A 22,969-nucleotide genomic window follows, 5' to 3' on the forward strand; every position below is an offset into this window, starting at 1 on the left:
AGAAAGGTTCTTTAAAATTCAGGGAGAATCAGAGAGATGTGTCTGCCTTGAAAGCAGCCCACGCTAGTATCAGCACAGGAAATGTTTTGTGACATGTTCTATTATGTCATGAACTGTTTTATGGTAATTTTTGTTTTATAAAATTTGGGTAATTTCAAATCCACAAGAGTCATGGGGTCCTGGATTTTGGACTAATTCTGTAAATTAGCTCACTTCAGGTACTTTGATTTAAAAGATTTTGCTCTGTGATGCACTGTTTCACTCGGTTAAAAGTTACAGAAAAGAGAATTTTAGTAGTACCTAGATGTGATATCTTTTGTGGATCTCAACCTATATATCCAGACAGAAGGGATTACTTTTGGGGTATTTTAGCTATTGGGGTGGGGGTGGAGAGAGAGAAGAGAGTTTAGAAAAAAACACCAGAGGGTCCAGCTCTTCTATGAACTATAAACCAATTATTTAGGTTCACAAACATCAGAAGAGACTCCTTGGAGTTGCTAGAAGCAGAGTCTATGCCTTGCTTGAGGAATGCATTAACTATTTATTTATTTATTTATTTGTTTGTTTTTATATACCGCCCTTCTCCCGAGGGACTCGGGGCGGTATACAGAGCAAGGTAGGTATACAGTTAAACAATAGTAAAAAACAAATGAAACCCCAAGAGCTATCAGGCCAGGCCGGACTGCTGGAACAGGTAGGTTTTTAAGTCGCGCTGGAAGGTGCGAAGGTCAGGGGCCATCCGGATTTCGGTAGGCAGGCAGTTCCAGAGGGTTGGTGCACCCACTGAGAATGCTCTCCCCCTGGGGGCCACCAGCCGGCATTCTCTGACCGGTGGCACCCTGAGGAGGCCCTCTCTGTGGGAGCGCACAGGACGGAGGGGTGTTGACGCTGGAATACCGAGTCAAAGGCCTTTTCACAGTCATAGGGGCATGGTGTACTCGTTGTGCCTTTCAATGATTTGCTGAACAAACTGCACGTGATCCATTCTGCTTTAGCCATTTCTGAACCCTCCTTTCTCCTTTGGCTGTGCATCATTTAATGTTCTCAATATTCTTTTTGCTATTATCTTAGTCAAAACCTTGTAGATGGCTGAAAGAAGGCTCATTGGGCAATAGCTCTTTAAATCATCCTGGGCCCCTTTCTTGTGTGTAAGAATCACTTCAGCATTTTTCCATGCACTCTCCCAGTATTTTGCTAAATCTCTTCTCATTCACCAAGTTCTTCACTGCTATTGCTGATTTTAATTTCGCCCTGGTAGGGATTGAATTGTTTGTACCCTTACGTTTTATAATTTCTATTTTTTCTGGCCATAAGTTGCCCCGAGTGTTGCATAAGGAGAAAGGTGAGACAATAAATGAGTAAACAATCCGCAAAAGAACCCCAATTGCTGGCAGGGAGAGCTGTATTATGGAGCGCAGAAAATAGGCACCCCTGTTTAGTGCCCGAGGGTGGCTTCACCATCCCAGGAAAGCGAGAACGGAGACGGTCACCCCCAGGCCTGGCGGGCGGAGGGTCGGAGCGGGGAGGGATGACCCTCTCCAGATGCCGCGGGCGAGCTTCAAGCCCCCAGCGCCCAGCCTTCGCCCAGCAGAAAGGGGCATCCCGGGGGGGCGGGCCAGGAGAGGCTGCGCCGCTCCACCTTCCCGCCTCACCTGGCAGGTGCAGAAAGCCCGGGACTTTCGCTCGCGCGCGGGGGGGGGAGGAGGACACGGGTCTTTCCAGCCTCCAGTTGCAGCTTTCCGTCTTTTCTTTTCCGCGCCGAAGATCCCCAGGCGCCCCCCCCACCGCCCCGCTCGAGGGCAGCGCTGGCCCGGGAGGGCGCCCCAGAGACGCGCGCCGACCCGCGACCCCGGCCTCTCCCCCGAGGCAAAGCAGCGCGCTGGACCCGCAACTCCGCGGCCTTCCGCAGAGGCAAGCCCCGTATCCAGCCCCCAGCCCCGCCCTTCTTACCGCGCGCCTCCCGGGCTCCAGCGCCGCTTCCCCGGAAGAGACGCGGAGAGGCGCCCGCCACGGAAAGCCCCAACTTTCAATGAGGATTCCAAGCATGCCTTGCAAGGCCAGATATGCCGCAAAGGCCTTCGGGAAATGAAGTTTCCTGCTCTTCCGCGCTGGCCTCTCCGAAGGCGGCTTTTGTCTTTGCCAGGCGACCTTGCAAGATTAGCGTTGGGTCTCCTCGGTCCCCGACGCTCTTCTTTTGCCCGCCCTTCACGCTACAATTCCGGGCGGGAAGCCGGAGTGGCTGAGGGCCGCGCTAGATGCCCCGCACCCAGCCGGGCGCTTCGGCGAACTTGAGCCCCGGAGGCTCTGCGGGCCTTTCTGCCTCCCGCCGCTCGTTCTGAGGTGGCGTCAAAGGCGTTTTCCTTCCGTGGGCTTTTTTAGGACGAAATCTCGCCTGTGTTTTTGTAAATAGTATGCTAGCAGCGCTAGCAGAGCTAGCCTAGGTTTTTAAAGATCTGGCTGTATTCTCAGTTATTTTTCATTATAACCTGAGGACTTGTTTGAACCAACGTGCAAACAGGTTTAGAGACAGCTTTAATACCATTCTTTCACAAACAGTGTCAAATAAAAGCAGACAGGAACATTTTTTGCCAGCTGTAAAATATTGTAGTAAAAATGCTTAATATAAGTGAAGCCACTCTTTCCAGCAATCAAGATCTTTCTCTCTACTGAAAATTCTGGGTGTTTTGCTTTTATTGCAAGCACATCCCAATCCCTGCAAGAAGACTTGGCAGCCCATGAAAACAGATGGAAAGGCCTGGTAGAAGGGAGAGGCTGCCAATGTGTATTTTGCCACTTTTGACTAACAAGTTTCAGTTATACAAGTCCTTTCATACTCCCACAAACCTTTCATATGCCAATATCCCAAACTATCTCAGCAGCCCAACTATTTCCTCCAAAGATAATCATTTTCTTTTGAGCAATGTATACTTAATGGTAAATCTATTTTCAGTCACTGAATCTCTATACTATAATTTAGGTAAAGGTAAAGGTTCCCCCACACGTGTGCTAGTCGTTTCCGAGTCTAGGGGCCGGTGCTCATCTCTGTTTCAAAGCCAAAGAGCCAGCACTTGTCCGAGGACGTCTCCGTGGTCATGTGGCCGGCATGACTAGACGCCAAAGGCGCACGGAGCGCTGTTACCTTCCCACCATAGTGGTCCCTATTTTTCTACTTGCATTTTTATGTGCTTTCGAACTGCTAGGTTGGCAGAAGCTGGGACGAGTAACAGGCGCTCACTCTGCTATGCGGCACTAGGGATTCGACCCGCCAAACTGCCAACCTTCTGATTGACAAGCTCAGCGTCCTAACCCACTGAGCCACCGCGTCCCTTTATTTAATTTAAACAAGTGTAAAAGGGCAATTCTACTTCCCATATTTTTGAAAGTGATAGTTGAAGTTTTATTCACCCTCCAAATAAGGCATCACATTGAACAAAGGTTGTTATAACACTCCAATTTACAGAAGTTACTTTTGTGGGAAGGCTGCACTACCGAAGCAATTTTATCCATTATGTAAATAAAATCAGATATTGCTAAAAAGCTTCTGACTGGACACTTTAGATTTCACAATAATTTATCTGCTGTACAGAAAATAAACCAACTGTAGTTCATCTATATTTAAAATAACAGTGACAGTCATCAGCAGCCTTGGGAGACAATTTCTATAGGCTGCACATACTTTCCATAAAGATTGTCCTATCATCCAGAAAAGAGAAGTTAAAAATTCTGTATACACATATGTACTTTCTCAACATCTGATACTATAGTGTCAATGTATTAAACTGCAATCATCAAAGAAAAGCAAAGAGAATAATCCAAATATTGCTACAGTTCCTTAGTAATTGGCCATGATTCAAGCTAAGTTTTTCCTAGACATGCTAAAGATAAACTACCTTGGTTAGTCCTTAAAACAATTCCTGGGAGATGTTCTAATTGTATAAACTTTGTGCTATATGGCGAAAATTAGAAAAAATGCACTCAAAAGGAAATATTTCTACTCACACTTAAACATTTATTTGAAAGCTTACATTAATATCCTGAAATGTATGTTCTTTGCTTGCTTGAGGATTGTGTGAAGCAGCTAATGCACCACTGGGTGATTTTGAAAATCTGACATTAGGAAATTCTGCCTCTTTTAAAAGGCTAAAATATAAATATGTACACTGTAGAAATAACGGGAACTGTTTTAGCAATACAGTATTTCATGATAGCAACAGACAAAAACGGTGTTACGTAAACCGGCATCTTTACAGAACAGAGAACTGATGTCGTACTTTGATTCCACTTGCTTCCAGTTTACACCCTGTGTCCTCCTGCTTGAACAAATATGAAGATGGTGCAATATCTACTTTAAATGCTGGGATACAGGAAGTGGTGTTTGTTTATCCCACGTTCTATGCATTACACACTGCTCAGAGCATCAACACCTGGAAGAACTTTACCTGCACATAGTTGAAAAGACACAAACATGAGTAGCTAGCTTCAGCACAGTTCAATGCATCACCTCAGATTAGAATCAAAGGTCCTCCCTCAACCCCTCACCTCCCAGAGGTCTTTGCTTTCTCTTGCTGAAGTGTTTAGAACTCGGGGGGGGGGCATTACAGAAAATTTCAAGGATGTTTGCACAACTAAGACAATCGGTAGTGAATTTCAATGATAGATTTTCATTCATATGTTTTATATTACCCAGGATTAGAAGACACCTTAACTCAAGGATTTGAATTAGCCATCCCAACTGATAACACCTGCCACAGACCAATGTTATGCTCATGAAATCTTTAAAGCAGGACAATAAGACTTTCTATTTTTATTTCCCATGGAGAAGTAAATATGTTCTTTTTGTGCACGTGGAGCAGAAGAAGCAACGAAGAGGCAGCCCATATATTCATTTCAATGGTCATCTATTTCTGGTTTTGATTTTGCCCACTGTGTAGCAATGAACAGAGAAGGTGGCTTTCAAGAGGGAAAAGACAGCATATCGCTGAAGCATCAAGGGCACCAGGGGAGATATTAATAAAAAAAATTAACCCAAATTGAGCCAATTAGATGCTGCACCTAATGTACTTTAAAATGACAAAAATGGAGAGAAATCTATTATCTGTTCTAAAAAGTCACACCTAATTCTCATATTCTTTAACAATGTATTTTAGGGAGTTTAGCTAATGTATACCTTTACCAAGCATGCTTTATATCCTGATGAAATTTCACCATCTAAGTTTAGAACCACTTAGAAAAGCCTACATTTTGAATGCTAAGTCTAAACTAAAGAGGACATTTCACTTTCATGGGCTTTCTCTGCAAGTGCACATTCTTTCCCCTTCGGTGTGGATTCCTAAGCAACAGAGACAAAGAGCCTGTCCACCACGGCATTTCTGGTAATAATAGTGGCAGAAGACTTTAGTTTGGCTTATTTTTCAGACAGTAAGTAAAGGCAACAGAGACAAAATCTGTATCTATTGGGAAACAGCTTAATTACTAGAGGAAATAAAATCATTTGCAGAACAATCCAGCACATAAATACACAACTATAATTTTCCCCCCAAGATGACAGCCAACAAACTAGGAATCCTGTAGCACCTTGAAAGTCATGTATTTAACTCTGTGATAAATTTTCATGGATACAATTCATCAGATGCAAATGCAGTACACCAATAAAAACCCACTCCACAATAAATCCGTTCATGCGTAAGATTCTACAAGGATACTTTTTCTTACAAATACTTTCACTTTAAAATATAAGTTTTGGATGATACACAACTAACTGGTAGTTTCACGGCTGTGATAGTGAATGGTAATCCAGCCTCATGTTTTAGACTGGGCTGTATTAATGGGCTCAGTGACTGTACAAAAAAGTTTTGAATACTTTTAAGAAACCAGTTTTATCATTTTGTTTAGGCAAAGCACATATGCCTAAATTAAGTACTTATAAGAAAATCAATAGCTTAATATTTTCTGCAGAACGCTGTGGCTATATGTTCTTCCTATCAACTATCTAGACCAGAAGAGCGCTAGTAGCCTCATGGATCAAGACCTTGTCATGGCGAAGGGGCTTGCGCAGCTCAAAGAAGCTATAAGCTAAGCCACGCAGGGCCACCCAAGACTGTCAGATGATAGAAGAGTTCTGACAAAAAGGTGACATGGTTCCCATCTTCAAAAAAGTGGAAAAAAACAGATCCAGGAAACTACAGACCAAGCAACCTAACATCAATATCTGGGAAGATACTGGAAAAGATAATAAAAAACCCAGATCTGCAAACATCTAGAAACAAAGAAAGTTATAACTAGAAGCAACCATGGGGTTTGTTAAAAACAGATCATGCCAAAACAATCTTATTTCATTCTTTGACCAAGTAACTAAATTAGTAGACCAGTAAAATACTTAAGACTTCAGCAATGCGTTCGACAAAGTAGACCACAACCTACTTCTTGGGAAGGTTAAACAAAAGTGGGGAAGAAAGCATCACCATCAGATGGATTTTTAATTGGCTGACAAACCGTACTCAGCGAATAGTCCTTAATGATACTATGTCTACATGGAGGGAAGTAAGCAGTGGGATACCACAAGGTTCTGTCCTAAGCCCAGTACTCTTCAACATCTTCATAAATGATTTAGATGAGGGAATAGAAGAGGAACTTATCAAATTTGCAGATGATACTAAGCTAGCAGGAATAGCCAACACCCTAGACAGGCTCAATATCCAGATGGATCTTGACAAATGTGAACACTGGGCCCTATCTAACAAAAAAAATTCAATGTCGAGAAAAGTCTTACACTTTGACAAGAAAAAACAAAATTAAATGTACAGATTAGGTGAAACCTAGCTTAATACCAGCAATTGTGAGAGGGATCTTGGAGTCTTAGTGGACAATCAATTAAACATGAGTCAATAGTGTGCTGCGGCAGCCAAAAAAGCCAATGCAATCCTAAATTGCACTAACAGAGGGACTGAATCAAGATCACGAGGTACTACCATTCTATAAAGCCTTAGTAAGACTACACCTAGAATACTGCAACCAGTTTTGGTGTCCACACCATAGAAAAGATGTTGAGACTCTAGAAAGAGTGCAGAGAAGAGCAACAAAGATGATCAGGGAACTGGAGACTAAAACATATGAAGAACGAAAGAAACTGGGCATGTCTAGTCTAGTGAAGAGAAGGACCAGGAGACATGATAGCAGTCTTCCAGTATTTGAGGTGCTGTCACAGAGAGGAGGGGGTCAATCTATTTTCCAAAGAACCTGAAGGCCAGACAAGGAATAACGGATCGAAACTGATCCAATCAGAGGAAATGAGAAATTTTCTGACAATGAGAACAATCAACCAATGGAACAAGTTTGTCTCCAGAAGTTGTGGGAGTTTCATCACTGGATGCTTTTAAGAAGACTGGACTGCCATCTGTCAGAAATGGTGTAGGGTGGGGGGGTTGGGTGGGGGGGTTGGACTAGATGACCTACAAGTTCCCTTCCAACTCTATTATTTTAATTCTAATTCAAAATGTGGACCACTGGAGAATGAAACGGCATCCTTGCCAAGAAAACCCCACGGACAGTATGAAAAGGCTAAAAGACGCGATGCCAAAAGATGAGCCACTTAGGCCGGCAGGTGCCCAATATGCTACTGGGGAAGAGCGGAGGGCGACTACAAGTAGATCCAGAAAGAGGGGAGTGGCTGGGCCAAAGCCAAAAGGACCCTGAGCTGTGGATGTCTGGTGGCGAAAAGAAAGTTTGATGCTGTAAAGAACAATATTGCATAGGAACCTGGAATGTAAGATCTAGGAATCAAGGTGCAAGGCTGAACATCGACATATTGGGCATCGGTGAACTAAATTCAGATGGCCATTGTATCTACCACTGTGGGCAAGAACCCCTCAGAACAGGGTGTTGTGATTCCGTGCCAGCCTGTGATCCCAGCAGCTGAGTCCGGGGAACCAGAGGACGAGGAGGGGCCTGGGGAGCCATCAGAGTCGGAGGAAGGCTAAGTGAGGAAGAACCTGGCTCCTCCACTCGTGGTCAAGCAGAAAGCCAGCTGGGCTGGGAGGCGGAGTCAGACTCGGAGGAAGCACAGCTGGAAGACCTCAGAGATGCTCGGAAACAGACAGGTCACAAGAGTAAATCAGAGGGAGGCAATGGGGCGACTCCAGGAGAGAAGGAGAAAGCAGTGAGAAGCCACGCCTTGGGGGCTGTGTAACAAAAAGGGAATGTGTGGGCAGGGCTGGTTGCTGGAGGCAACCGTTTGCAAAGAACCTCTGTGTCAAGAGATGATGGTCTGTTTATTTTACCAGTGATTTATTTCCTGTTGGCTTGTGCTTTGTTTTGTTTGTGGACAAGGTCTGTAACTTCAATAAAAAGAATTTATTTATCCAGTCTACTGCTAAATTAAGGGTTACCTTGTGAAGTAACAAGGACGTAAGTAGGCTGGGACAGAACACAGGGGTGTCAGACTCAATTTCACTGAGGGCCACATCAGGGTTGTGGTTGACCTTGTGGGGCACAGTAGGTTTGGCCAGGGTGGGTGTCGCCAACTCAACATCGCTCGTGTCAGGAGGCACCTGTGTGGTCCGGGTGGGGCTGGGGGGATCCACTGTCTCCAGTGGAGGAAGGCGAGACCAGGGCGAATGCCAAACTCTTGTCCACCAGAGGAGCCTCACTGTCCCTCTCAGGCCACCTAGAGAACCCCCGGATGGCAGCGCAGGCTTAAGGCAAGCTACAAAAAACTTGCTATTAACTTATTAGGGGTATAATTTTGTTTTGAAAAAAAAACAACCCATTACCTTCTAGAAGTTCCAAACTGGCTCCACCTCCGGTACTAACGTGGCTAACTTTATCTTCAGTATTCCATTTAGCACAGCAGGTAGCAGTGTCTCCTCCACCTGTAAAATAGTTTGGACTGTTTGAGGACACACAACTGGGCTAGTATCAAAATGTGCTGTTTGTTGTTAAAGCCATTTAAAATAAGGGTCAAAGTGACCCATTTCCAGTCAGGGGTTCTCTCCGTGTACCACTCCAATCATTCTTTGCCAGTTGATATATTGTACAATCCAAAATACTTAAAAGGGCAACAGAGAAAGGTAGTATAGATATCACTGAATTTGCCAATGTAAGGCAAGGCCTTCTGTTCCTTCCGTGGAAGGAAAGACACTATTCAAATTGATCAAAAAGGTAAGAATCAAAAATTGGCACCCAGAAGAACAATAGAAAGATTTGTACCGATAATGGTGATACAGCCTTTGCTGGTAACTTCCACTACTTTATCCATCACAGCTTTGGTTCCTTTGGCAAACTTCTCCCACTCAAAGACACCAACTGGACCGTTCCACACTATCTGCTTGGCTCTGCCCACAGCTTCGACAAAGAGCTTAATGCTTTCAGGGCCACAATCCAATCCCTAAGACCAAAGGAACAAATGAGACCATTCAGCCCTTCCTCCAGAAAGCGCAGAGAGGGAAGCAGCCTAGCAATGTTTTCTTCCACTCACCATCCAGCCTGCAGGGATGCCAGAGGCCAATGTAGCTTCCCCAGTGTTAGCGTTCTCATCAAATTTATCTGCAGTGATAAAGTCAACAGGCAAAGTGATCCGGACACCATTCTTCTCTGCTTTGGCCATCAGATCTTTGACTATTTTTGATCCTTCTTCATCAAATAAAGAGTTACCAATCTGGAAGGAAAAAAGATGGCATATTTCATAGCAGATAAATGGTGGTACCAGCTGCAATGAAATCACTGAGTGCCACAAAAGAGCCTTGCAAATACGTATTCTTAAAGAATGAAGTGAAGGAAAAGGGGGGAATATGGTCAAAATCTTTAAATATATTAAGGTTCTAGAAGGCAGTATTTTCAATATTAAGCCAAAATCAAGAACATGGGAGCATAACCTCAAACTGACAGAGGGAAGTTCCAAAGTAATATTAGAAAGTATTATTTCACAGAAAGAGTAGTGAAAGATTGGAACCAAATTCTAGTGGAGCTGGTGTGTCAATCATCAGTAACTGAGTTTAAACACATGTCCATCATCCAACAAAAATTTAAAAAACTCAAAAGGCAGATTTGATGGACCACTAGGTCTTTTTCTGCCATCAAATATGTCTATGAAGATTCTCAGTTGGGTCATAGTTGTATCAAAAGTAGGTTTTATTTTGAAAAGGCAATTGGACTGATTTTTGAGGAAAAACAAGACGTTTTGCTTCCTATCCTCGAAGCTTCACCAGTTGTATTGTATGCTGTGGGAGATGGAAGGACAGTTATTGATAGTTGAGATTAGTTGGTGGGAGGGGGAATCATAGGTTCTAACAGGATGGTGGGAGGGAAAAAGGGAAAAGGAAAGTTTCCCCTCTTTGTGGATTTGGGGGGGGGTGTCCATATATTTTATTAAAAAATGGTCATAAAGTTCCTGCAAAAATTCCTTAAGGACAAATGCCATTGACAACCTGCAATACTTTTGCCGTTATCCACTCCATGCATATATGAATTCCCCCAAATCCACAGAGGGAAATCCACTCAGACCAATTCTCAGCAGTATCAACTTTTGTCACCTACAAAACTGCAAAATATCTAACCATCTTATTAGCTCCTTTGGTTGGCAACACCATCCATCACATCAACAATTCACAGGACTTTGTCAGCAAGGTTTGGAAACTAAAAAAATTGGATCTAGATGAAACTATGGTTTCTTATGATGTGAACTCCACTCTTCACCTGCATCCCAACAACTGAAGCTGTCACAGCAGTGAAGAAACATCTGCTTCAAGATAGCACATTAGGTAACAGGACTAATCTCAGCCCATACCACGTATGTGCCACATTGGACCTCTGTCTGACCACTACCTATTTTAAATATAATGAAGGTTTCTACAAACAAAAGCACGGTTGTGCCATGGCTTCACCTGTGTCCCCCATTGTGGCAAATCTTTACATGGAAGAGGTAGAAACCAAAGCCCTAAACTTATTCCTAGGAATTTCACCAACTCACTGGGACGGGTATGTGGACAATACTTAGGTCAATTCTAAAACACAGGAAGTGGAATCCTTCACCAAATGCATCAACTCTGTGGACAGATACCATCTTCAGATGGGAAGGAAAACTGTCTGGCTTTCCTGTGCACATTAAGGAAGACAAGACGCCTTAATATTGAAGTTTACAAAAACCCAACACACACTGATCAGTATTTGCATTTGAATTCTCACCACCCACTAGAACACAACTTGGGAGTAATCAGAACCCTACATCATCAGGATGAAAGTTTGCCTACCAGTAAAGTGGGAAAAGAAAAAGAACTAACTCAACAAGGAATCCCTCAGAACTTGTTGCTATCCTAACTGGGCCTTCATCAGATTAAAAAAAAAGATTCAGCTCCTCTAATACAGACAAGGAAGAGAGTAACAAACAAAGCTACATTGTCATTCCATATATTGCTGGAATATCTGAAAAGCTCAGGAGGATTTTCAACCAACATCACATACTTGTACGTTTTAAGCCCAAGAATACATTAAGGCAGAAACGTATTGTCGGGGTAACACTAAGACGCAAACTGAGCAATGTGGTATGTGCAGTACAATGTAGTGAGATGTGTGCAGATTTGTAAATTGGGGAAACAAAACAACCACTTCACGAGCACATGGCACAACATAGGAGATTAAACCCATCAGCACAAGATTCAGGTGTCCATCTGGATTTGAAAGATAAGAGTCACTCTTTTGAATATAGCAAAGTCCACATTTTGGACAGAGAGGACCATTGCTTTGAAAGAGGGGTATTTTATTTTTCCTCAAAAATCAGTCAAGTTGCCTTTTCAAAATAAACCATTTTCAGTGTGACTTCTGAAAGTTCCAATCTAAATTAGGAGTGTTACAGCAGCTTGGTCAAAGAAACAATATCTAACTCTTTGGTCAAATATGAACTTATATGAAAAAAGTAGATGAAGGAAAATTGTCTTGTTTAAGCATATGGCCATCAATTTGCTAAATATTTAACACTGATTAATACAAAGAATTGTTCCTATATATTTACTTTTCTCAACTAAAGACAGCATTACAGCATACAGAGCCACTTGTCTGATATAGACACCTGTAGAAATTAAATAAATAAATACCTCCATATTGTTGAGTACTTTGAGGAAGGTGAAGGCCATTCCACCACCAATAATCATCTCATTGACCTGATCCAGCATGTTACTGATGAGCTGAATCTTATCCTGAACCTTAGCTCTAATGAGCAGGGAGAAAAAGAAATCCAAATAGTTAAATGGAATGTTTAAAATGAAAATATTTGAGACAGAAAACAGCTAAGTAGACTGTAGAAACAGTACGTAAATCATGATTTCATGTTTTATTTCTAAATGGGAAAAACACGTAAACTCGTTTACTCTTTTGACTTATGTAAGTAAAGGTTAAAATGAAGAGAAAGGCACCACACAGACATATCCATACATGTGTCTCCACCTGGCTCTCTTTCAAGTCAGAGGAGTTGAAACTCTAGTTGATTTGACACATCCATTCTCCACTCTGGTTTGAACAATCAAAATATTATGAATTATCAATACAAATCATTTATAATTACCCAAAACGTATTGAGGAAGGTAGACCCTAACCCTATTGTTCCAATCCCTTTTACAGGACGGGGTAGTACTGCGGTTCTTTTGATGAAGAAATGCATTAACGGTTGGACTTTTAAAAAAGAAAAAAAAAAGAAAAAAAAGGATGACTCCAAGATTGCCTCTCCAGAAGCTGTTAGCTGTGCTAGGCTGCCCTCTCCTGCCCAAACGTCTAATTCTGAAGCCGCACATGATCACTCAACTGCAAGTCCCAAATCTGGGCTAAGCAGATGTCAAAGCCCTCCGTTTCTCACAAGTAAGCTGATAAGCAATTCTGGAAATCTATTCCAGATAGCCAGTAATATGGATTTCTGCAAAGTAAAATATAACCAGAAATATAACATTATTTCTCACCAGCAGTTCTTAATGTCTCTGTGGGCAAACAGCAATAAATACAATGGTTTATGCACAATCAAAGGACTCTATTCTATGGTCTATAGTAGTATCTTTGATTTCTAACTACTGTGAGTTCTTTTATTTCCTCTTAATTTTATCTTATTTTCTACATATAGGCTTGTGTTTTCTTTAAAGTTTTTATTCAGACCAATTAATAGCTATTTAATTGTAACTGATCTAACATTCTATTTGGTTTCAGTTCCACAGCTGCTATTTTGTACACTGTGGGATACCAGATGAGATGATCATGGCAACGAACTGATGGACTGGATGTGCAGACAACCAGATCCCAGTGGCCAAATATGCAAAATGGTGGCTTGCTCAGAAACTGACACTGATTGTTCATGACGCCCTTTATCTAGAAAATGCCAGCACAAGATCTTTCCAGGTGATACTAAGAATGCCACCAATGCTCTTACGACAAAGACAGTAAGAACACTAGTTATTTCTGCTAGAGGGGCCTGGGGCACATTGACCTCCATCCACCATGTGTCCATCCAGTGGGAGCCCCTCCAGCTATTGTTCAAACAATGCTTGAGACAGAAAAGACTCAGCCATGGATCTCCTCAGCCTCGGGAGTAGAGACTCAAATGATTCCTGCACTTCAGCTGTTCCTTGAGCCAAACTCTTTAGTGAAGCGAGAACCAAGCTGAGCCAGATTCTGCTCTTCGTTGTTTTCTCTGAAACCTTCTAGAATGAACTGCAGGAGAAGCTGAACTCTGAAGACAACAGGGCTTTATAGCTCAACTTCATGTTGAAAGCCCTTTGATTGCAAGCATTTTTGAAATGGAAAATTGTATTGATGTCCCCTAGGACAGGGGTCCCCAGCCCGGTACCGGGCCACACAAACAAGCAAAGCCCCATCCGTGAGATGCAGGCAACAAAACCACGTCTCCTCTGGTCCACGGAAAAATCTCTCTCTACAGATCTGGTCCCTGGTGCCCAAAAGGTTGGGGACCTCTGCCCTAGGAGAGCTTCTCACTGTGGAAGTGACCTAGGTGGAAAGCAAAACACTGGGCCAGGGGCAAGAGGAGGGACTGGACTGTCCGGCATGCACTCCTCCCTTGTAGCTGTAATGCGGGCTGTTCTGGCACTGAATTCCCTTCCTGCCAGTTTTGTGCAACTAATTTCAAAATCTGGCCCTACTTGGCAACATTGGTCTGATATTCTCTTGTCCACTGAAACATCAAATAAAATTGTGTTTATACTACAATTCAACATATTTTTATTAAATATATCTTTGAATTAAATATATTAATCTACTATTTGGTATGTTCCTTGTAAAAAAAATTGCAACACATTTCTCTTGAACACTGTAGGAGTTGTGTGTCCAGTTATAGTATCATCCTTGCATAATGGCAAAAGTTTCAATTTACACATGGAACTGCTGACCAGGCGGTATGTGTGCTAACTCTGTTTGAAAGGCCAAACACATACAGAACTATTTTAATTGATCCGACTCATAATAACGTATGCTAAGCCTGGGGTAATTTAAAAAAAAACTCACCAAAAGATAACATGGCCATAAATATTAGACATTAAAAAACATTTGCCTGCAGCATTTTTCAAGTTTAAGGGAAAGAAAACAAATTGCGCTGAAGAAAAAAGCAATTTTGTTCTTACCCTCCAAGGATTGCCAGAAAGGGGCGCTCTGGGTTCTCCAGGGCTTTGGCAAAATAATCAAGCTCTTTCTTCATTAGAAATCCAGCCGCTTTTTGAGACAGATTGACCCCAACCATGGAACTGTTACAAAAGGAACAACATCAGTGACTTGCAATGTGGCTAAGCACCTATGCCCATTCATGTCCTACAACGGTAAGTCAATTTTTAAAAAATCTATTCAAGTCAACACCCGGGAAAGTATTCCATTAAAGTATCAGCAAAGGCACTCAAAGTCATGGTATTTCTCCAAAGTCATACCAATATTTTTGATTTGCAGACTCTACTGGATTAAAATCTAAGAAAATAGTCTTTCAATAGTCTTTCAAACATTTTTAAAATGTTTACTATTTCCTCCACAAATCCAAAATTCATACTAAAATATTGTTTCACAAAGAGAACATTTACAATATGTATGGTAGACAGGCACGACGTACCTAAGATTCTTCTAGTAGCTTCTTTAATATCAAGAGCACATCCCCAACACTTACAGAAGTCAACATTTTCTATTGACCTGAAATTCATCACTAATACAAATGATAGGTTCTAAGGTTAAGGAAAACTCAACCGAACAGATGTTCTGGACAATAGCTTCCAGGAAATATTTATGTAAAGTAGCCAGTTTGCCACTATTAGTGGGAACATCCTCGGACAAGCGCTGGCTCTTCGGCTTTGAAACGGAGATGAGCACCGGCCCCTAGAGTCGGAAACGACTAGCACGCATGTGCGGGGGAACCTTTACCTTAAAGTTAACTCTGCTATTTGCACACAAAAATAGCAGAATTGGCTTCGCTACTTCTGTAACCATATTGGTCTAGTTAGTAAATTAATACTCTTGGAGAAAAGTGATGTCTCAGGAGTCTTTATTTACTGTATGAAGCAAGTGGAACAGTTGACATATATTTTCTCAAATTTAAAGCATTCAAAATAAAAACAGTTTATTATAGCAAGTATTACAGTAACGGTCTTTCCAATATATTGAGGTTTCTCTTAGGAGAATGGTTACTGCCACAAGACTTTAACTTAGGAATCAGTGTGACAACAAAAACTCACCTGTGAGCTCTATGTGCAGTTCCAAAAGCATCATTAATGTAAACATCTCCTAATTTAGAAAGTGATGCTCTGAAAGCATCCACTTTTGCAGAATCAGCCTTGATCTGAAGAAAATAAAAAAGGCAATTGACATTCATTCTTCAAGCCCCTTCCCCCCTTACCATAGCAACAAGGCTTACAAAAAAGCTCCCTAAATATAGCATCGCTATACAGAACAGTGGCAAAAGGAAAAAATTCACCAGGAAGAGGATGATGAAGTAAAAAGTACATAGTAGCTGTGTTATCTATTCGCTTTGGCTTTTTGACTTAGCCACCCAGCATGCCCTTGATTAAAAAAAATTAACTTTTTAAGATGCTCCCTCTCCTAAAGACAAAGAATTTTGAGATAAACTGCATCGCCTACTGAGAATTGTACTGAAACTGATGCAGGCTCTTCCCACCTTTGTTATAATCAACAAAAGAACACTATCTTGATAGTATCTGCTCTCAAATCATTAGGGTTTTGAGGAGGAATGGGAAAAAAATTCTTTAAAGGTTACTCTAGCCATTCATACTTTTTTCCCTATAGATTTACACTTTATGTAGCAGGATGTTTCAAAATTCCAGTGGGAATAATAACCTAGATGTTGCTAGGAATCAAATAATTAAAACATGTTTTAAGATTATTACTCAGGCTCATCAATGTGCATGGTGCTTTAGAGAGCAATACCTCTATAGCTGATGCCCAACAGAGCTTTAAAATCAAAACCGAAGAAGAAAGGATGGCAGCAAAGGATCAAATGTAAGGAGAAAGAACCACTTCATATGAAAGAACAAGCAACAGGAAGAAGTTCAAGTGGGAATTAAGGCAGCCTTCAGAAGTTCATTTGCAAGTTTTTACAGCACTATATGGGTAGCCTCTACCAACCTGTGAAAGGGCATCATACTGCACAACAGTATTTTAAACTCAAAATAGTTCAAGACGGAGGCAAACCTGAGACTTAATGGGATCAGAGATGCTAAGAAAAGAAACTGACTGGGACCAAGTTCTCTCAATGACCTTCAAGAAAATGTCAGAGGTGCAAAATGGCACACACACCAGATGGCTGTCCGAAAAATATGTGGATCCTACTCAAAAGTTTCTCTTAGTGCAGTATATGGTATGAAAACTTCATCAAATAGAGCATTCTGTCAAACTTTTCTTAGTTATTTTTAATTTAGACTCCTCCTCCTTTGCTTTAATCCAAATTCCATCTCTTTTAAAGCCACAATATTATAATTTCATCCAAATAAATATATTTAATTTATACAATTTATTGGCCGCCCATCTTATTATTACTCGATCAACACCTCCATTGCTGTTCCCCCATTTGAGGCCCCAGACCAACTGGCAGAGCTAGGTCTTGAGGCCCTTACGAAAAGATGGGTGGGTTGTGGCCAACCTCACATGGGACGGGACGGGGGGGGGCGGGGGGGGGGAGAAGAGATGTTCCAGAGGGCAGGAGCAACAACAGACACCTGCAGCTGTCAATCTCACCTTATTGCCTGAAAGATCCTTCCCTTTTCCTTCTTCTTCTACATGGAATCGGAGGTTTTCCAAGAGAATAATGGAGCCATCTGCAGGATTGGCACAAGCGGCCTCTACCTCTGAACCCACACAATCTTTCAGGAATGTGATGTCTCTAGAGATGATCCAAGATTTAGACTCAGTTTTTGAAGTTGAAAATATTTTACAGCATTTCTATTACAGCCTTGATATCTTACCTGCCAAGCAGTGATTTGAGTTCAGCTGCTACCGGTTCCAAAGAGAATTTATCAGGCATTGCAACTCCGTCAGGTCGGCCCAGATGACTCATCAATACTACAGATTTGGCTCCATTGTCCAAACAATGCTTGATGCTCGGGATCGCTGCCTTGATTCTATGAAATCAGAGGAAAAATCGGAAAGATTAATTTACAGTCTTCATTATAAGCACCTATGAAGGGAAGCCTCTCCTGCTGTATGGGTAAATATTTAATCCATGGGCTCTGCTAGCAATATAAGACTCTGTGGGGCATGAATAAACAAGCTTACAAACTCTTAGGACTGCAGCTCCATAAGTAACCACTAGTCTGCCCATCTGTTAGGAACCAAATTACAGGCAGTCCTCAACTTACAACCACAACTGAGCCCAAAATTTCCATTGCTAAGCAAGACAGTTGGTGAGTTTTGCCCCATTTTACAACTGTCTTGCCACTGTTGTTGTGAATCACTGCGGTTGCTCACTTAGTAACACGGTTGTTAAGTGAATCTGGCTTCCCCATTGACTCTGCTCATCAGATCACAAAAGGTGATCATGTGACCCCAGGACATAAGCATCAAATACGAGCCAGCTGATTCTTGATCACGACTATAGGAATAACACAACGGTGGTTAAGTGTGAAAAACTGTCATGTCACTATTTTTAGTGCCATTGTAACTTTGAATGGCCACTAAATGAATGGTTGTAAGTTGAGGACTACCTGTATAAACTAAAACATCTAAAGGCCACCAATCTGTGCTATACATTATACCATCACACGGTCTCTTGCCATTAACATCCTACCAATAGGATCTTCTGCAGGCTAAGTTGTACATCCTGAGCTACTTGAATGACTTTGATCAGTACTATGTACTTCAGAAGTTTCAGTAATCCTGCTACACGTAAACCGTTTTGATCCTATATAAACATTATCACAAACAAGAAGCCTCATATGAAGCCCAATCAATTGTTGTCAAGTCTGACAAACCTGACTGAACAAATGAACCAAGAAAATATCTAAAAGCCTGATTTGGCGATAATATGATTGATCTTAAAACTAAAATAAAAAAATGGGACTTGCAATCCATTGGACTAAACGAAACTATCTAGAACTCTTAGGAATTTTTTTAAAAAACCTCTTACCTTTGATTGTTGGTTATTTTGTTATTCTTCATTGGTACATTGAAATCAACCCTTAAAAAGAATAAAGTAAAGTTTTACTTTTATAAGTCAACTAAAGCATTGCATTGGTAGTAATAAAATCCTACAGGATTTTTTTTAAAAGGCCCCTGCATCAGATTATATTTGGATACAAAATGACCAGATACTGTATTATGCTAACCCTGCCATTCCTAGATACCTCTCTAATAAATTAAGAAAACTATCAGTAGAGTAAAAGTGTTTTAAAATAAAGGACAGGTTTTGGACTTCAGGTAAACTTTGGTCAAAGTTTAATATATCTGCTTTTCTGTTGCAAACTCGAGTTTTCTTGACTAAGTGCTTAAACTTCTTTATATTTGCTGTGCCTCCTTCAAATATCCATACCACCAGTTTTTTGATACATAAAGCAGGGGGTAAATATGTGGATCAGATCTACTGGCCAGCTGTTAAAAGCCATTAATTACCTCAGTCTCCGCTAGAACTGAGGACTGTTCCTGCTCTACACAACTTGAAAATTTGGAGGAGCCTCAGAGTCCATTTTTACAAAGCAATGTTCTCTGCCTCAAAGTGGAAGCCACAGGAAATTATGTTGAATGGTATAAGCAGGAAGACACAGGTTGTAAAGTTGAATTTTGTCTTGAGCTATTGAAAAACCAATTTCAGGAGATGTCTTGGCTCTGCTCTGAATGTATGATCTAAGAAGCACAATCTCCCTATTTTCAAATACTTAAGTGAAGCAACAGATCATACCCTTTTTCACTAATTAAGTGTAGCATGTAAACACTATTTAGTAGTTAAATAAAAATTGGAAACTGCAGCCGACAGTAACAAAAATATTGATGTAAACATGTAGAAAAAGCCAATAATTTAAAAAAAACCTTAATTATTAAGTGATAGCAATTTAGGCTATAAATGTAGGTATGTGAGATGGAGGAGCTAAACAAAGAGGTGCTGACCTCGGCCATCTGAATCAAGACTCCATTACTTCACAGGATCACCAAAATGTGAAATGGGAAACCCTGGGGCTTTGTGAATCAGATTCTCAAACACTGTCAGAACAGAAGGGGAAGTACACCATATAAAAAAAAGGGGGAAGGACTTTGATCCAGATTGCAAGTCAGCAAACACTAGGTATTAGCAGAAATCATTTTGTGAAAGAACAAAATAAATTATGTCAATGCACATTGACAAAATGTTTTTAAAGATAAGAAATGACTCATCAGAGGTTAATTTATGATCTATACTGAGGGTAATTAAAGCAGGTTCCAGAAGGAAGCTTGCAGATTATGATAAAACTCCTGCCACCCAACCCACTTTCACCTGTGTTAGAAGGGGTTGTTGCTCAGATATTGTTAAACTGCAACTCCTAGCAGGAAGTGCTTGCAGGTTCAATACTGAGGGATGTTGGCAGTTATACGGAAAATCTGGCAGCATATCCATTTTATATGTAGCAAGCAACAGAAAGAACATCCAGCCATTAAGGCAATGAAAAAACTAATGTGGATGTAAATTGTCTTTAGATAAAAGACAAAACATCTTGAGTAGGGAAATGGCTTCAAGAGAATAATGGCAGAATGAAAAATCCTAGCTAGTCCTCCGTGACCTTCAGAAAATGTTTCATTTATTTTAAGGCCTTCATTTAAGGTCTCAGTCTTAAAGCTATTTAAAACACCACCAGCATATAACATGAAACAGCATAGTAGTAATAGTACCCTAATTGTTTCTTTTCAGGTGCAGATTTAAGCAGTTAGTTCTTTGTCTCAGCCCCATTTTGCTAATGAGACCCTCAATTTTCAACTGCAGATGGATCATTATCTATATTGATTAAATCTAGGGCAAGAGATTACCCTTCCCCATTTCTTTCAGCTTTCAGCTGCACAGAGCCTCGCTTTACTATCCCCCCCCCAGTTCCGGCACTTGGAATCTCGCACGTCGATCAAGCCCCCAAGGCAGAGCCCCTCCCCCCCGGCCTGGCAGGACCGGTTTCCTCAGCTCCTTACGCGGGCCGGTTCGTGAGGAAACGCCGCCACTCCCCACGCAGCACAGCGAGCCCCCTTTTCTTAGGGCGGTGCTGGTTGCAACTCCGGCCGTTAGCCAGCCGTAATGTAGGAAAGGGGCTCACGATTCCTTTACTCCTTGGCGCTTCCGGAGGTCTTCCCACGCGTGGCTCGGCTGGGCGAAGAGCCCTTCCGCCCCCGCCCCTGGCTTCGCAGATTCCCCGGGGGCGGGGGGGCTCTTCAAGGCTCGGCTGCGGGGCCCTCAAAGGCGCTCGGTGCCGCTGCGGCGCCTTCCCGGGCACCCCCGCCCCGCCCCCCGCCCGCGCAGCGAAGGGGCTCACCTCATGACGACGCGCTTGCCCTTCACGTCGACCTTCTCGAGGGTGAGCTTGTGGGAGAGCGACATCGCGGCGGCTCCGGGAAAGCGAGCGAGCTCCGGCTGAGGAGCGAGCGGGGCCGAGAAAGAGCCGGGGCGCTGCGGGGCTCTCGGCAAGGCCACGCCCCTTCCGCGGCCGCCTTCGGATAGGCTGACCTGCCTCCCGGGTTTCGCGCAATTAGCTGCGCGGGCCCGTCAATCCCGGCAGGGGCCGCTCGGCCGAGTCGGAAAGTCACGTTTCGCCTGGCCGGAAAGCTCCGCCCCCCCACGCCTTGCGCCCTCCTTCTGCCGAGTCCGGATTGGTCGCCGTCAACATCGCTCCGGGCGTTCCGGTTGGACGGTCTCCTCGCGCGCTCGCTTTTGTTTCGGAGGTCGGCGGTGGGGAAGTTTTGCGCCCTCGCGTGGCTGCGTTGGGGTCTCTTGCCGGGCAGGCGCAGTTTCGCCATGGAGAACAACTGCCCGGCTGGCTCCTTCCTCCCTTGTTCCCCCGAACCCAGCTGCCTTTCTGCCCCGCTTTCCACCCCGTCTCCGGAAGACCCTTAGCGCTCCTCGAGCTTCCCTGAATTCTTGGCCTGCTGGTGCCGGTGACACCACCCCGGCCCCCTTCTGTTCTCCCGCGGGCGGCTGCCGCCTCAAGGCCGGGCCGGCCCCGAACTCCGGAGCGGCGCTGGAGGGGGGGGGGCGGAAAAGGCGGGAAATGGAGGCGCTGATGCGGCCGCGCTTCCCCGACGACGCGGTTCCCGTCAGGATCCTCCTCCGGCCTCCTTGGTCGGCTGGCCTTTTCTCCCTCGAGGGGAAAGCCTCACGCTGCCCCGTCGCTGGCTCTGAGGCGGCGTTTGCGGAAGGGATGGAGCTGCTGGACCCGCGGCCCCTTTTTCGGCGTCTGTGGAGGAGAAGTCATCCTGCCCTTCAGACGCTCGGTCAAACCAAGAAAAACCTCGCGGCTTTGTCGCCTCCATTATTGGCATTTTAAAAGGCGATACTAAGAGAGCGAGTTTTTTCCTCGTTGCCAAGGCCTTTTCTTTGGTATATGAGAACTTGCTTTTGCAGCAATATGCAAGAGACTAGCGAGCGTATTCTGAAAGTCCTTGAATACAATCGAAAATTTTAAGAAAAATAAAAACCCAGCTGGGAATGGTTAAAGTAACCTATAAATGTGCCACTTATGGAATGTTTTCTAGAATCAATAATAAATATTGTTCAAGATTCATATTTAATCAGTGTCTTATTTGTTCACTTGCTTTCCGATCTATCGTAGGTGCCAAATGTATCCTTTCTGTACCTTATAAAACATTTGTCCCCCTTAAATGCTTTTCTTTGAACTACTTGGTGATTCATATTCTCGAAAGAGGACCCTTTGCAAAAGTAAAAGTGTCTCAAATTCTGGAATCATATTGTCAAAAGAATAATTTGGGGTTCCAACTCGAGCTGAGGTTGTGCAAGAATAAATAAAAATGAGATCCAGACAGCTGTGAAGAAAGAAAAAAATTATTCCTAAAAGCAAACAGTTTGCCTTTAGGGACAGCTGCCAGAGAAATGTGATACAGCAACAGACTTTTATAGGGGATCTTGTCCTGGTGTGGAAGTCTCTACATGCTGATTCTAGGGTGACACTTGTGGTGTGTGTGTGTGTGTGTGTGTGTGTGTGTGTATGATGTTTATTCTTATGAACCTGCAGTCCTACTGGGAGTCCTAATTTAACTATTGTGTTTGCAGACCTTATCCTTTGATATGTGGAATAGGTCTGGGTAATTGGGGTTTGAGTAAAAGATTCCCCCCCCCTTTGCTAATTTTATTTGATTAATTAAATTTCAGCTTGACTGTCAATTACAGTAAAACCTCTGAAAGTTGACCACTCAAGGGACTGAAGGAAAGTGGACCACATATGGAGGTGGTCAACATACGGAACAACTACTGGTATGTGCATGTGCCTCATTTTATTGCACAGCTTTTTATTAGTGAATGTCATACAGAAAAACATAG

The 22,969-nt window shown here is 42.8% G+C and overlaps 1 protein-coding gene across 1 annotated transcript; it reads right to left on the reverse strand.

Annotated features, from left to right (window-relative positions):
* Positions 1 to 3,988: 3,988 nt before the first annotated feature.
* PGK1 (phosphoglycerate kinase 1) lies at positions 3,989 to 21,117 on the reverse strand. The gene is made up of 11 exons (XM_081336655.1): positions 20,952 to 21,117; positions 18,596 to 18,646; positions 17,436 to 17,591; positions 17,209 to 17,353; positions 15,693 to 15,796; positions 14,604 to 14,723; positions 12,084 to 12,198; positions 9,473 to 9,652; positions 9,205 to 9,382; positions 8,769 to 8,867; positions 3,989 to 4,439 (listed from the first exon to the last, which is right to left on the reverse strand). Exons 1-11 carry the CDS (start codon positions 21,014 to 21,016, stop codon positions 4,399 to 4,401), a joined length of 1,254 nt encoding a protein of 417 aa, XP_081192781.1. The 5' UTR covers positions 21,017 to 21,117; the 3' UTR covers positions 3,989 to 4,398.
* Positions 21,118 to 22,969: the final 1,852 nt, after the last annotated feature.

This window comes from Vipera berus (assembly GCF_964194415.1).
Source record: "Vipera berus genome assembly, chromosome: 11".
NCBI lineage: Eukaryota > Metazoa > Chordata > Lepidosauria > Squamata > Viperidae > Vipera > Vipera berus.